This window comes from Phyllostomus hastatus, unplaced genomic scaffold (genome assembly GCF_019186645.2).
Source record: "Phyllostomus hastatus isolate PE091 unplaced genomic scaffold, TTU_PhHast_1.1 phas_scaffold_21, whole genome shotgun sequence".
In the NCBI taxonomy this organism is placed as follows: domain Eukaryota; kingdom Metazoa; phylum Chordata; class Mammalia; order Chiroptera; family Phyllostomidae; genus Phyllostomus; species Phyllostomus hastatus.
Genome location: NW_025334017.1, coordinates 44,416,782 through 44,432,449, shown reverse-complemented (window position 1 = coordinate 44,432,449; position 15,668 = coordinate 44,416,782). Strand labels below are relative to the sequence as shown.

The window sequence follows — 15,668 nt, the reverse complement described above, 5'->3', positions numbered from 1 at the left end:
CGCCCAGAGCAGAAGACGCAGCGCACCTGGCTGGTGGACTGGGCGGGGGTCTGCCACCTCCCTCCTGCCGCCTGTAGAAAGACCGGCGCCCCTGCGGTCTTCTAAAACTCACCAGCAGCAGCTTTTCTGCGTAAGAAATCTGCCTCAGAGCTCCTCTAACGTGGTGGTTCTCCAGCCAGGGCACTTAGACTGATACATGAAGAATGCTGGGAGAGTTTTAGAAATGCTCGTTCTCTGGCCCCAACCCCGGAGTTCCTGATATGTCGTGGTGGAGGTGGCGGGGGGGGGCCCTGGGGAACTGGTGTTTGTAAATGGCACCACAGATACAGATGGCTCTAGAGGCACCGCACTACGGCACCACACAGACAGATGCCAGACCCCCTGACCTGGAGGGACCACTTCTCAGATGGGGAAACGGAGGCAGGACAGGGAGGGTGATCTGGCCGGTGACGAGGACGGGAATGGCCGGCCAGCAGTGGTGTGCCCGCCAGGTGCAGGCAGCGGGCAGTCAGAGCCTTCTGCTGAGGGCCCAAAGGACGTCTGAGTGCCAGGCCAGCCCCTGTCCCCAGCCAAAAAACGCATGGAGTCAAACAAGTGGCGGGTGTATTGTCCCTCTGCGCCCAGACTGCGGGAGAGAAGCCCACGCAGCCTTCTTCTCTGGGTGCGAGAGTGTCGGTGAGAACCCCACGTGTCTGAGAGGCGGGGCCAGCTGGACAGCAGGAGCTCCTCTGCTGGTCACATGCTCATGGCCCATGACCCTGGGGCCACGGGAGTCCCTCTGAATCCCACTTCCAAGTAGTCTTGACTGAAACACAGGTCTGGAAGCATCGTGAATGTTCTGGAATAACTATCAGTAGAAATTCAGCCATTGAGGGGTTGGAGGTAGGACGGGCTTGGACGTGGGAAGAGGCTGGAGGGATCGGAGGGGAGAGGGGGAAAGGGGGAGAGGGGGAGTCCACCCGAAAGTTAAACGGCTCCCCAGACGGCAGGGAAAGGAGGGAACGGGAGTCTGCCCCCGGTCATCAGCGGGGCCAGCCAGAGCTTTCTAGTTAGAACGACAAACCCGCCCACTGGACGAGACTGGGAAGAACATCTGTCTGATGCTTTATGTCTGTCTCGAAGGGAGCTTAGCTCGCAGCTCACAGCACGCAGCACGGCGAGGCGGCCGCTCCGCTCCCAGAACCCACAGATCACCGCTGACGCTTGCCGGGAAAAGCGATCAGGCCGCCCGCCAGAAGCGGTGTGGAAAGAAGGGTTTTGTGGGCGCACTGCTCCGTGGAACAAAGTAACTCTTCCATACATGATCCGAAGGAAAATGAGGTCAGCCTTTCCACCTTGAGAAATCCTACGGTCTGGTGAGTCATCCGGCCTCGGCGGGGGGGGACTGGTGTCTCCGCAGGAGAGACATTTAGCTCGAAGGAGGCGGAAGGCTCCCTGGCTTTGAAGTGCGGTGTCTCCAAATACATGTGCACATAAAGACATGTGTGTACATGCGTGCATGCTATACACACGTGTGAGTGTGCGTGTGTGTGCACGCATCCATCGTCTATCTGTCCTGTGCTTATCTGAATCCCAGCACGATGCACTCGTACAGTCCCAGGGCACTAAACCTACACGGAGCGTGAGGATGCCCCTCGCCCCAGGCCAGCTTCCCACCCTACCGCACCAACACGACACCCTTGTTTCGGCCCCCACTGACTGCTGTGGGCTGAACTCCGCACTTCTCAGTCACCCCCTCGGGGCCGGGGGCAGACGGCTATTTCATCCCGCCAGAAGGTACGACCCACCGGGGACATGCACAGGTGAGCGTGGGCACCCACCGGGGACATGCACAGGTGAGCTCAGGCACGAAGAGAAGAGCCTGAACGCTGTTTCGGGAGGAGCCGTCGTACAGACTGGTATCAAGGGCGGGGCATTGAGCAGTGGGCTCGGGAGCAATTAAGACAGTCACACAATTGGCAGAAATAATTAATAATAATAACAACACAGCCCAGATTCCAGACAGCAGGAGCAGGGATGCACTTAATCTCCGTCCCCAGCGCAGTAAGAAAGCAGCAGCAAGAAACGGGAGTGATGAATCAGCGCGGGGGAAGGACGCGTGGAGAGGGATTCCTCACGACTCCCAGATTCTCGGCCGGCGTGCTCTCCCCCGAGACGGGGTTTGTCACAGAAGCAGGGCATTTAGGGTAGAAGCTATCTGTCCCTGCAGAGGCGTGTTGACTTCGAGACGCTGGCAGGACACCCACGGTGGCTGCGCAGACAGCAGATGAGTGTGGGCCCCTGGACCTCTGCAGAGACCCAGGAGGGGTGGGGGCAGAGCCGGCTGATGGTCACGCTCAAAGGAACATGCTCAAGACGCTGCCTGAGACGGAGGGCACTGAGTAAGAGAAGGGTGTCGGGAAAGTAGGAGGGGCGAGTTTGAGGAGCTGGGAAGTGGTCGGCAGTGTCAGCAGCTAGAGACAGCCGGGCCGGGGAGAATGGGGAGACAGAGTTGCAACCGGGGAGGAGCTGCGGTAGAAAGGGAGAGAAACAGAACCAGAGTTGGGGGGAAGACCCAAGGTCAAGAGCTCTGTATTGCTGTGCTCATTTCGGCTTTTAAGGAGGCCGAGAGTCTAAGAACCCTGGGCATGCAGCATGGGGGCTGGTGGGGGGCGGGTGGCTGAGGACAGACAGGGTGGGGAGCAGGACTGACGGAGCAGACGGGCTCTCTGGCGCCCACAAAGCAGGTTTGCTCTCTCAGGGGGGATGCTCTGCAGACGCTGGACAGGTGCTGGATTCATCACAGGTGCTACAGAAGGTAGGTGCTCTGCGAATGTTTTCTTACTGAGAAGCCCAACGTCACGGTTAACATTCTCCCGAACACACAGAGTCTCCCTGCCTCTATCTCAGCTCACACGAAGGCCTACCTGGACCAGACTGTCTCTCTTCTCTCGCCATCTAAGCACTACCCAACCCACAAAAAATATCCCACGTGCCTCCTCTTCCAGGAAGCTTTCCCTGACTACCAAGTCCCATTGGAATCTCCCTCCTCTGCACCCCAAGGCTCTCATGGTCTTGACACTCCTGCTGCCTCATCGATCCAGCCTGGTGCGCAGCAGTGCCCAGCGCATGCTCCCTGATGGCGGCACAAAGGGATGAGGGGAGGTCACGGTCCTTTCACGGCACCCCTGCCTCCCCAACCAGGCTCTAAGCTCCTCCTTTTGTCTATTTCCAACCCCGAGCACACTGGACTTCACATATATGATGGTCACCGGAAGTGAGGTCATGGGAAGACACATAAGGCTACTTCAAACTGGTTCTAACCTTCAGAATTCTCCATAAGCTGAATGCAACAGCCCCATAGGTGGTGTAGCTGAGTCCCTCTGTTACTAAACCCATAGCATACAAGGGGCCAGACCCACTATGGGGCCCATTGTCTTTGTAACAATAGTCCAGCAAGAACGATCATTATCTATATTATCATCGGTATTTCATGGGCAAGTGAACTGTAACTTAGTTGAGCCCAGCCAGAAGGTGACAGGGTGGCAACCGACAGCCGGGTTTGGCCGACTCCAAAGTGCCTTCTCTACCACTAGTGCGCACAGCCAGGAACATGGATTTATTCCTACAAACAGAAGTCCATCCCCACTGCTGAGGGGTGGCAGAAAGTCCCAGCCCCAGGGATCACAGCACCCGGCATTCCGCAGGCACTCAGCAGACAGTCACTGGATGAGCGACCCTGGGTGCCGGGAATGACTAACACTTTTTGACCTGTGCGGCCAGTCCAGGCTCCGGAGCTGGTAGTGAGGGGCTGTCGAAGATGCACCTGGGCTCAGATCTCGGCTCTGCCGCTTGGCAAGCCCCACGTCTAGGAGCAGATGGTGCAAATTCTCTGAGCCTCAGCTGCTCAGTTTGTAAAATGGAACTCGTACTACCTCCTCTGAAGACAGCAATAAGAAAACACAACCCAGTATTACAACGTAAAGGGGCCAGCAAGGCATGCGCCACGGTGAGAGAGGCACCGCGTGTCCCTGACGCTGCGTACGTGAACACCCCCTCCTACACAGATGCGGTCACCTCGTGCCCACGGAGTCTCCCTGTTGTACGTCCCGGCTTCTGTGACCCCACGTTCCCCATCCTTCGTCATCTGCGTTACCTCCGCGGACTTGCGTGAGGATGAAGCCGTCGCAGCACGCGTCACGGTCACAGGCAAGACGGCAGAAGAGATGAACCTGCGTCAGACTGGTCCCCGAGGCTGCGAACATGGTGGGGCTGTACATGCCGGAGAGCGCGTTCTGGAAACCAGTCGGTTCGAAGACTTTCTGACTCCTTGTGGTGAATTCTTGGCCTGGGGAAAAGGCAGAAAAAAAATTTTTTTTAAGATCTTAAAACAATGCAGGGTTCTCTGTGCCACGAAACTGGGGGACATGTCTGTGCAGGGGGAGCGTGGAGTCAGCAGCCAGGACAAACGCCCACGACCCCTCGGGGGTCTAAAGGGGACGGGTGGAGAGCTGGCATTTGTTCCCATCTGCAGGATGACCAGCCGGTACTGAGCTCCAACTGTACCCACAGACGCCACGCCACGCGCCTCACCCGTAGGGCCGCATCACCTTCTCCGCCCTGAGAGTTATGTTCAACCTGCTCTGTGAACCGTGCGTTTCAGTAACGCAGCTTCTCAGACGCCTGCAGGGCAGGAAGCCGAGCCCCTGGATGCTGAAGTCACGAGGAGTCCCCAGCATGTCACTGCCTCGTGCCCACAACCCACAGGGGAACACAGAGCAGCGAATGCAGAGAAATGGGCCGGGACACGGTGCGCCTCATCCTGCGTTCGCCCTCTCACCCCAGACTGGCCGCTGGCTCTGTCTCCAGTGTGACAACTGTGGTTTCCCCCTTTCTTTGTGCCTCTGGCCCTCGGCTCCAAAACTCAGGTGTCCCTGCCCTTCCCTGCACCTGCCCCCACCAAGCTAGCTACCTGCCTTCACGCTTCCTGAGATGCATTCAGTGTGTCTCTTTTTAAACTGCAGATTTCTCACTTTAAATGGAACCGTTACTGTTTTTTCAGGCCTCCAGTTACACATGTCACGGCTTAGGTCCTGCCTGTCTCTGTCCCAACACTACGTCTCCAGTTAGCCCTGTCATTTTTAGGGCATCACTTTGCCAATGTGAGATGATACGTCACACTCTAGCCAAAATGTCTGTCCTACTATTACGTCCTTTGTGCGTCTGAGGGAAGGGAGCCTCCCCCGGCTAACGGTGTTGCCTCGGTCCACACAGCAGGTGGGCGGCAGAGAGAATGCCGGAGCCTGGGCTCGTCACCACCCCGGCCTCCCTCCACCAGCATTCACCGTTCTGAACTGCCTCATGCACCTGGAGCCGGCACAGAGCGTACAGAACGAGGCCCAAGCGCACAAGCTGCGGAACGAGGCAGACCGGAGTGGGAACTCCTACAGCACCCCAGGCTAGCAAGTTCCTAGCTCCTGAGAGCCTCAGCTTACCCATCTGCACAATGGGGGTGACCACATGTAACCCTCATGGATGTTGAGTGGATGAAAAGATAGGCTTCTATAAAAGGCTGAGCCACGAGCCCGGCCCTCAGTGGATGCTCAGCAGCTACCTTGCAGGCCTCCAGAGGGCGGGTGTCTCCTCCCTGCATGGCCCGGCTCACTCCTCCCTGCTCCCTGACTAGCCAGCAAAGCCCCTGCTCATCCTTTACCAAAGCCCAGCTACGCCTAAAGGGTCCCCCGCTTTAAGCCTTGCCCTGAGGTCCTCGTTGCATCTGACGCCCCCTCTTTGTGGACCTGCTCCGTGAATGAGGGGACGGGGCTACGCAGTCTCCACGGAGCCTTCCAGCACTGTCTTCTTCTGACTCCGGAAGATCTCATGGCCACTCCTCCACGGCCAAGGCTGCAGACTTGAAGAGCGTGCAGACAGAGGATGGTCTGATTCCAAACGCCAGGTCAAGCTGTCTTGCCCTCTAGGTCAGTGGCCCCCAGCCTTTCCGGCACCAGGCACCAGTTTAGTGGAGGACAATTTTTCCACAGACCAGGGTTGGGGCAGGGGGGTTGGTTCCGGGATGACTCAAGCGCATCCCATCCAGGCCCACCGCCTGCTGTGCGGCCCAGTTCCCAGCAGCCTGCGCCGGTACCGGCCCACGGCCTGGGGGTTGGGGGCCACATGAGCTCAGGCCTGTGAACGAATGTGCGTGTCCACCCACCCAGCTGCCACAGGCTGTGCTGGGGGCATGCAGGAAACATGTCCTTTCCCCCTCTGCTGTGACATTTTGTATTCCCGCTGCACAGAAAGACGGATTTAAAAAGTCACCCCTGATCGGAGCGGGTGTCTGACCCCAGACGCCGTCCACTCCGACCCCCCGTCTCTTCCCGCTCCCCTGGGGGCCCGGATGCCTGGGCCTCCATGTTTTAAAAATAGGAAAATAGAAAATTTTCTGCTTAAAAAACAGAAAATTTTTTAAAAGCCCAGAAGACAAAAATAAAAAGGAACAAACAAAAAACAGTCCTGCCCTTGATTAGTTTGGCAGCAAGGAAGCTTCCCAGTTTCCTCTGCAATTTCCCCCACAGCATAAACATTCAGGGGAGGAGGAGGAGGGGGAAATAGCAAACACTTAAAAAGAAATATAATTGCATTTTTTAAAAAATGTGATAAATGACCAAGGTATCGTTTGAAAAAGGAAATCGAGAGGGGCTGCTCACTGCATCTGTTTTCCTTGTTGGAACGTCGTCTCTCTGCTCCGCTGCCTTTGAAGGGCAAGAGGCCCCGGGCAGGAGCCCCAGGGCCCCGGCTGCAGGTCGGAGAGCCTGCGCTCCGCCGGACTCGCGGGCCTGGGGAGCCGCCTCCCACACAGCACAGGGGCGGTGGGTGGGAGGAGGACCAGAGACAGAAACACAAACGCTCGTCCCTGCCGGGGACTGAGGTCAGACGAGGCTGCGGGCTGGGCGGCGGCACTGTCCCACTTGCTGCAAGCTGTTTGCGGCTCCAGTCTGCAGCAGCTGGGAGCCAGGCCTCCTGCCCTGAGTTACAGACCTGAGAGAATGCCATCCTGCCACCTCTCCTCTCAGCCCCCAAGGCCCTGTCCAGACCCCCTGGGTTGTCTTCTGGTCCCCAGCCTCAGCCCTGGGTCATGGGGAAACTTCCCAGCAAACATGAAAACACATGTAGAAATCGCCTGCACCTGCTATTTCCACGTGCCAAACACTGTCCCGAAAGCCTCACATGGGTCATCCTCTCATGACTAGTGACACCCTATCCTACTGGAGAGGAAACACGACAGCCTAGAAAGTCCGGGAACGTGGGCCCAGATCTCGGGGCACACGGCTGGTGCGTGGCAGAGCTGGGACAACCCGGGCAGGCAGCTCCAGCATCCTCACCTGGCCATGTGAAGGGCGGCCGGGGGTACAGGGACTGGGGGCGGCTTCACAGCTCGCAGGGCAGCGCCAGCTGTGGCCCAGGGCGCAGGCCCCTGCATCGCAGGCACTCTCCCGGCCTGACCCACAGGAGGCCGGAGGCCAGCAGGCCTGGGCACGGGCTGCGGGGTTCCAGGAGATGCTCGCTGCATCTCCGCCACGGGCTCCGGCACCGGAAGTGTTTCCCTGCCCGCCGCTCCGTGAGCTGCACTGGGGTGTGGGGGGCGGTCTGGCTCCTCCTGCACGTGCCTGCTGGGAGGCGGCTCCTAACGTCAGCCGGGCCAAGCTACCGAGCCCAGAGCCGCCATCCCGCCCACTTACCCTTCTTCAGATACACAGCCAGCGTGTCCCGGTCCCGGCTCCTCACCGTCACCCGGCAGCGGAGACTGCCAAAGCCCACGGCCTGCGAGTTCCCCAGTGCGTCTTCTTGCTGGAGATGCGAAGAGGCTGCGTTACCACACCCCGTGAGAGCTAATCCAGCAAACGTGTATAGGCCCTAACCAGGGCGAGGCCCTGGGCTGACGAAGATACAGAGGAAAGACCCCTCCTCAGGATTCCCCCCCCCCCCCGCCCCGGTCTACTGGAGCACACGGACAGTGAGCTGGCCACTGCAGCCCCAAGTCCCCAGTGTCAGCTGCAAAGACACACGCCCCTCGAGAGAGGGTGATGACAGAGGCGGGACAGACACATTCTGTCGAGAACGGGGAGCTAGGAGAGGGCTGACACGTAGCGGCCCGCCCCCGCCTGTGTGCCTCCGGGATGTCGCGCACAAAAACACACTCACACGTGAGCACGGGTGCAGCATAAAGCGCATGCAGGGTGCTCCTGCTGCTGATGTTGCACAACGGCTAACCAGCGCCCTTCACGGATGTAAGCCGAGTTATGTACGTCCACGGAAGGGACTGGTATGTGCCGTTAAAAAGAGCAAGGTTAATTATTAAGATACAGGAGAGAAAAATACACATGGTACAGTGTTAGCATATACAGAAACAAAAAAAAAGGATGCTTATAATGCACAAAAATTTCCTGAACGGACCCAGAAGGAGCTGGGGAGCAAAATGCAGGTTGGCGTGGGTCGAGGGCCCAGAGGGTTTGGAGACGGGAGCGTGCGTGGCTTTGCTGCAGGCCCGCCTGCCCTGATTCTCCGAAACGGTGGAACTGCCGACGTCCTACCAGCTTCGACTCACAGGAGCAGCCGTCTCACGCGGCCCTAACTAAAATGTAGCTGTTTTCCGTGTGAGCCACAGCCACCCTTCCACGATGGAAGGAGTGCCTGCGGGGCCCGGGGCTCAGAGGGACCGAGGGCGCTCAGGGCTCTGACGGCGGCCGGTGGGAGCCGCCCAGGGTGCCCCGTGAGTAGGCTGGTGGGAGCAGAAGGGGCCGCTTGTCCTTGACATTCCCTCCTGACCCCCGTGTCGGGAGGTGACACTGCTCAGGGGAGCACCCCTCATGTCCATGTCACCGTGAGCCGTCGCAGGTGTGCCGCTGATGTTCAACTTTCCAGAGTCTCAGCGCTTTCAAGAAACGGAGGTAACACGGGGTCGGCTATGGACGGTCTCACTCCTTTGCCTGCTCGGCCTGGTGTGGACTCGATCAGAGCACGTCCGACAGGCGCAGGGGAGACAGGCGTGCCACCTGGCGGCCACGACTCACCTGACCGGAAGCCGTGCAGGCGATGTTGTTACTCGTCCAAGCGTAGAAGTCACACGAGACGTCTGGGCCCACCGTGGACACCGTGAGGAAGCCGCAGGACTCATCCGAGGCGCAGTCTGCAAGCACCAGGGACTGTCACCCGTCTGTCCCCCACCCCGGCGATGCTGAGGAGAGATGGACACATACCCCCACAGCCTGCCCCCGATATACCCCTCCCCACACACACACACACACTCGCCTGCAACACGGGACGACAGTGACTGCCCGTGGCTGACTGCGGGGTTATGAAACACCCCGTACACAGACACGGGCTCCGCCAGTCAACGGCAGCTGTCGCTGCCCCTCTCTGGCCTCACTGTCACAACAGGCAGACGGCGCGCCCGGCTCCGACACGTGGCTCCACGAGGAACCAGCGCCGCGCATTCCGCTCCCGCGTCTGTGGTGGCACATTGTCCCCGGCCCGCAGGGGACGCACCATAAACCCTGACGTGAAACTCTGAGTTAAGTGCACCTCTGGGGGATCAGCTGATGGCAAAGTGCTTGGATAAAGTGTATTTTTCGTGACAGCTTCAGTGGTTTGTTCGATTTGCCTTGCAGGCCGATCAGCAGAACATGTTTCAGTACCACCCCCGGGGGCCCGCCTCCCCACACCCCGTACCTGCCAAGCACCGCGCCAGCGGGGGTTCGGAACCCGGAACCTCGGACCTGACTCCCATGGCCGCGTCGGCACTGACCACCACCTCAGAGCCTGGAGCCTGCTCAAATCTCCGCATCGCTGGAAGATAACGTGAGACTCGTGAACTCGGACGCCGGGGCCTTGGAGCCAAAACCAGTGCCTGGTCAAGAAGTCGCCTTCCCGTCACGGCCCTTGGTCACCCAGACGTCCCGTGGGGAGACTCCCTTCTCAGTTCGGCCCAGCACGCTGCCCACTGTGTGGCAATGAGAGCTGTGACTTCTGTCTCCACTTTTCTATCTCACTGGCAGGAAGTAAGGAGAAAGTTTCAGTATTACATTGGTCCTCACAACTCATCCTTGCTCGTGGGTAGTGATTTTCTATCTAAAGGGATATTTCCCCATCCTTATCTCTAGGCACCAATTATATCTTGTAATTTTTTTTTATGAAAATTTTCTTTTTAGCCCTGGCTGGTGTAGCTTAGTAGACTGAGTGCCGCATTGCCATCCTCTAACAGGGTGCGGAGGGGGCTGACGTGGAGACGCAAGCACTTCGGGGACGATCCCGCCATGGCCGGGAGTCCCCGGGCCTGTGGTCGTGGAGGACAGCAGAGACCTGCCAGCCTGCACCCTTAAACCCTTCCAGCTCTCACTCCCCCAGCTGCTGTGTCTGCCCAAGAGCAGGAGTGATGGAAAAAACTGATGACTTCCACTGGGTTTGCAAATCTGCCCATCGGGACAGATATGCACAGATCCTTGGGATTCTGCGGTGCTTTGCTATTGGAGAGAAATGACGGGTCGGGGCATTAGGAGATGAGCTGTTCTCACTTGCGTTTTCAGGTGTTTTATGTGATCAGCGGCACCAGCTTCCCTAGAGGGCAGTCTGGCCACGAGCGCGAGTGTGCGTGTGTTGTGTGTGTGCAAGTGTGCACGCGAGTGTGCGTGTGTTGTGTGTGTGCAAGTGTGCACGTGCAAGTCTGTCCAGTAAGGAAACAGATAAATCCAGGCAGGAGCGGATCTTGCAACTAGAAGGAATGGGTTTAAGGGCCAGACACGCACCTGTTCAAAAGTCACTGAAACACTCTCTGCCTCGCCTTCCTCAACTAAACGATGGGGGGTGACGACATCTGCCCCTTGCCCCCTCGCCCCCTCGCCCTGTGACGTTTCCACGTGACGGCCTGGAGAGACCGCCTGGCACGGGCCTGGCACCCCGTGAGCCCGTGCGCGTGCCCCCTCTCCTCCCACAGACAGCTGAGCGGCGCCGGCAGCCGGGGCTTGCTCTCGGGCGTGCAAAGGCGAGCCACGGCCTTCGAGCAGCGGAAGGCGACTCCGCAAAGGTGGAGCGGAGCTCTGAAGACGGGAGGGTGGAATGGAAGGCCCTCGCAGACTGCCTCAGCCCGCTCCCTGGTCAGCAGCTGAGGAGACAAGGCAACCGGTACCGAGACTGCTGGGCGTTCTGAGATACACATTACCTGTTAGGCACGCCATTGCTAACGCACTCAGCTCCCCGACAGGATCCCCACTAACAGGCGAGGAAACTGCTAAAGGCAAGTGACGTGCCCGAGACTACTCGGCCGGCAGAGGGCGCCACTGGGATAACACTAGTTCTGCCCCTGCTCCCACCACTCCGCGTGCTGGAGCGGGTTTGGCCCGCTCAGCGTCTCAGGAGGCCACGGCGGGGCCTGTGGACCAGAGAAGTGGAGCAGCCTGCTCTGGGCGGCCCAGCAAGTAACTTATGGAGCCAGGCCTGGCCTGGCCCTCCTGTCTTTCCACGACACCCCACCGAAGGAAAACATGCTGACCAGCTTTCTGGGGGCAAGCTGCCCACAAAAAAAGGAAGCCTCAGAAGATTAGTTTTTTAGATTCTTTTCTCATGCATTCACAGGTATTTGTTTGGGGGGGGGAGTTTTATGACGTCTAATACTTACTTTCCAATGATTAAGAGAAACAGAGAACAAAAGAGCAAAATACGAATGATTGCTGGGTCTAGGTGATAGGTATTTGTTCATCCCACTACTCTTCTTCCAACTTCTACATAGACTAACATTTTTTACATGAAAGTTGGAGACAGATGCCTCCCGCCTGTCGGTCCCCTCCCGGGAGGCCCCGGAGAGCGCCCCCCTGCCCCGGCAACGCGGCTGGTCCCAGGGCCGCACATACTCAGACACTGGGCGTCCGTGAGCGGGGCCTCTGTTTCCGACCACGGCAGCCTCCGCCCCTCGTCGTCCACACAGAAGGCCTTGCCCCGGTCCCTGTCCCTCTGGCTGGCTCGGTACTGGCCGTCCTGGTCACACTGCAGGCCCATCTCGTTCCTCTGACAGTCCGTGACACCTGGAACCAAGACACGGACCCAGCAGTCAACGATTGGTGACAGGCCTCTGGGGTCCCGCCCCTCAGCCTCCCGGGCGCCCAATCGCTGGTCAGACGTGCAAGTCACAGGTCTGAGCTGGACACTCTCTGGCTTAAAACTCATCGGTGACTCTACCCTGACCATGTGTGACATCCATGACACTACAGTGTATTGAAGTACGGAAATGTTTTCTTTTTTTCCATCACACACTTAACATCTCGAGGACAGGGAAGGAATCTCTACTTGTGTTGCTTTTCCAGGACGTACTTGGCAGGAGGCAAGCATGTGACTGTTCAGAAGGGAAGGCCTGGACGGACGGGTCCCCCAGGACCCTTGCTGGGAGGTAGGTGGAAGACACCCTTCCACGGCAGCCCAGAGACTTGGCTCACACCCAGTTCTCTCCCTCTCAACTCAGTTAGCCATGTGGCTAACCACTGACTGACGACAACGTGTTTTGCCAAGAGATACAAAGGGTCCTTTTTAAATAACATGCTTTATATGCCATTCATGCTATACATGAATTCACTTATCACCCAATCAATAGCTACTTGGTTGTAAACAGAACCCCAGAAATCACCCAGTGGACCTGCAAGGTTAGAAAACAGGAGAAAAATGTTTTTAAGTGAGAATTGTAATATAGACCTTACCCGTGTAGAGAAACTGAAATCCTAAAAGCTATCCCAACACAAGAGGAAGCCCGTGGAACAGAATCTCCTGGCATCATTTAAAACTGGGCGGCCTCTCCTGCCCTGTGCTTCTCTCTAACATGATTCCACCTAAGAACACAGACCGGGTCCTGCAGCAGGCAGATGGGCAGAGCTAACGAGTCCCGGAGAGTTCTGAGGTGTGAACACACCCTCAGTATAGGCCCCGCCCCCGGCCCTGGGGACCCATTGCTGAAATCTCGTCTGTGAGTCGAGACCTCTGGGAGTGTAATCACGTGACGGCCCTCCCCTGCTGCGTGGAATCCTGCCAGAGCTCGTCCCCACAGTGGGATGGGGGCGAGTGCTCACTGTTTGTCGTAAACACATCAAAGGATTCCACTTCGCTGTGGGCAGAATGTTTGTCTCCTCTAGTTCATGGGGTGAAGCCATTAACCATAGTATGATGGTATTTGGAGATGAGAGGCGATGAGGGTTGGGTGAGGTCATCGAGGTGGAATCCCCATGACGGAGTTGGCACCCCAACAGAAGGGGAAGACCCGGGAGGCCCCTCACTCTGCACACATGCACCCCAAGAACGTCGCCGCACTGGCACGCAGGTCCGGGGCCTCCAGCCCCCAAAACTGTGAGCAATCAGCGTTGGTTGCTGAAGGCACTCAGCCCCTGGTAATGTGTGCACAGCAGCCTGAACTTGGCAATGGCATGTTTTATGACCACCCTATGATGTCGTAGCACTGGCCTTGTGTAACAAACGAAGAAGCTGACCTTCAGAGAAGGGAGCCGACTCTGTCTGCATGACAGCCCCAGGAAGGGGGTGGGCAGGGAGTGAGAGGGGCTGCCTGGGACCTCGTCTCGGCCCCTCCCTCTGGCCCCTGTCACGCGGGTGGCACCCCTCCATCGGCAAGGGTCAGTGTGACAGCCCCTCACGCCGCCCAAATCACAGAGGCCGGGGTCGCCGTGGACGCACAGGGTGCAGTGCCCCGATGTCAAGGGCAGGGCGCACCTGCTGAGGACTGTCTGTCCAGGAGGAAGGTCAGACTCCTGGCCCCAAACTCCTCTTGCTTTCTCAGAATTACCGCCCTACTTCCCTGCCCTCCTGACCAAGGAAACTGCCTTTATCAGAGAAGGTGACTTGATCTCTCTCAATTACTTTCAAATTCTAGGCGCTCTTCTGTTTTTAAGCAATAACACTTTTCCTCTTGTTGACACAATTTCAGGCTAACGTGAAAAAAAAAAAAAAAAACCACCATGCACAAGGCGAGTCACGAGTCCCGGGCAACGGGAAAAACCCAACAACGCCCAGGTGACTGTCACACAAGTAGGCCAGGAGAAGTCACGTGACATGCGGGAAGTCTGCGAGCACACACAGTCCCAAGGAGAGGACCGGGCGGCGAGGCCGGGAGGTGGAAACTGTCTTTCACTTTTCACTCTGACAAGGCCGGTGCGAAAACCAGAGGTTTCAGATGCCAAGACCGAAAGCCAGCCACGTCACCTACTAGCTGAGTGACTTGGGCTCAGTCGCTTCTCTGAGTCTTAACCTTCTGCTCTGGGAAAGGTCAGCTCTCGCTATTTCCCTGGGAGGGGAACGGGGACGACTAAGTGAGACAGCACCCGGGAAACACCCGGCCCGGCCTCCGGTGGGCACGTGGTTTTCCATGGTGGGCGATGCCGTTCCCGTGCGAGACACCGTGGCGATGCCTGGAGGCACGCCCGGCTGTCATCAGAACTTGGCGGGCAGAGGCGCGCCTCTGACATCTACCAGGTAAGTAAGGGCCAGTCACGCTGCCGAAAGCACACCCCACCCTAGAAGGGACAGCCCCCCCCCCCACAAATGAGGAATCATCGGCCCCAGATTCCAGTGGTGCCGAGGCGGAGGCCTCGCACCCCGGGGCCCCGGCGCACCGCGGGGCCTGTGTTTCCAGGCGGGGCCCCGCAGGACTCACAGTGGGTCTGACGGAAAGCTCCGGCGGCAACGGTCGTTCTGCCCCCGGGACACGGGGCGCAGGCCACGCTCCCTGCCCGCTCCTGGTAGAACCCCACAGGACAGGGCACACACTGCTCCTCCCACGAGTAGCTTCCTTCGGGGCACTTGGCTGGAAGAGATAAACAGGGAAATGACGTTACAGACGAGACACCTGCTTCACAGGGGACGCCTTGCCGCTCGCAGGACCTGCCCGCGGAACCCCCGGGTCGCACCAGACCTCGCCCCTCTCACACACCTGCGTGGAGGGCCCGCTGCGGGCCAGGCCCAGGGGCCAAGGCTGAGCTGCGGAGAAGGCAGACAGGGCCTTGCCCCGCAGGAGGGGACAGGCCAGTGGGATGGGAGGGGGTCAGGCAAGAATTCCAGAGACGGGCCAGATGAAGCAGGGAGGAAGGCATGCTGGTGAACGGGGGCCCTCTGACCGGTGGCGCCGGAGACGAATGACGAGAGGCACCCCGGGCAAAGGTCTCGGACGGAGAAGGGGCTTCTGGGCCAGCGCAAACATCCCGAGGTAGGCGTGGGTTCGGGTCACTCACAGAATGGGGAGGAAATAAGCCACGCAAAGCCAGGTGTGGAGGCAGAGCTTAGCAGACAAAGGGGAGAGGTGGCGCTGGAGAACACCGTGAAAGGTCAAGTGCAGCCGTGAGCGACCCCGGGAACATTTCCCGAAGTGAAGGGCACGGCGGAGCCCAGGGTGGGGGACAAGCGACTTCGGACTTGAGCCCCGTTCTCCCCAGACCGAAGCCTTCTTTTTCTCCGTCCACCAATGCAACCAACTCCCGTTGACCAGGCAGCCAGCACAGATGGGTGGGGCGAGCTGGGACGAAGCCGACGTTGACTCCACGACTCCAATGTGGACTCCGTCGCTCGCCCGCACGCGCACGCCCCGGCGCGGCTGAGTCAACCAGAAACTCGAGGCACGCCCTGGAAACTGAACGCCGTGCTTTCCC

General features: G+C 58.6%; 1 protein-coding gene across 1 annotated transcript in view; it reads right to left on the bottom strand.

Annotated features, from left to right (window-relative positions):
• The window catches only part of TG (thyroglobulin), a 200,618-nt gene that overhangs the window by 144,942 nt on the left and 40,008 nt on the right, over positions 1 to 15,668 (bottom strand). The window contains exons 21-26 of the mRNA XM_045861238.1: positions 14,681 to 14,830; positions 11,886 to 12,056; positions 9,712 to 9,828; positions 9,054 to 9,169; positions 7,722 to 7,830; positions 4,136 to 4,327 (exon numbers count right to left, since the gene is read on the bottom strand). Of these exons, the coding sequence (XP_045717194.1) occupies positions 4,136 to 4,327; positions 7,722 to 7,830; positions 9,054 to 9,169; positions 9,712 to 9,828; positions 11,886 to 12,056; positions 14,681 to 14,830 (855 nt within the window). The remainder of the gene's footprint in view (positions 1 to 4,135; positions 4,328 to 7,721; positions 7,831 to 9,053; positions 9,170 to 9,711; positions 9,829 to 11,885; positions 12,057 to 14,680; positions 14,831 to 15,668) is intronic.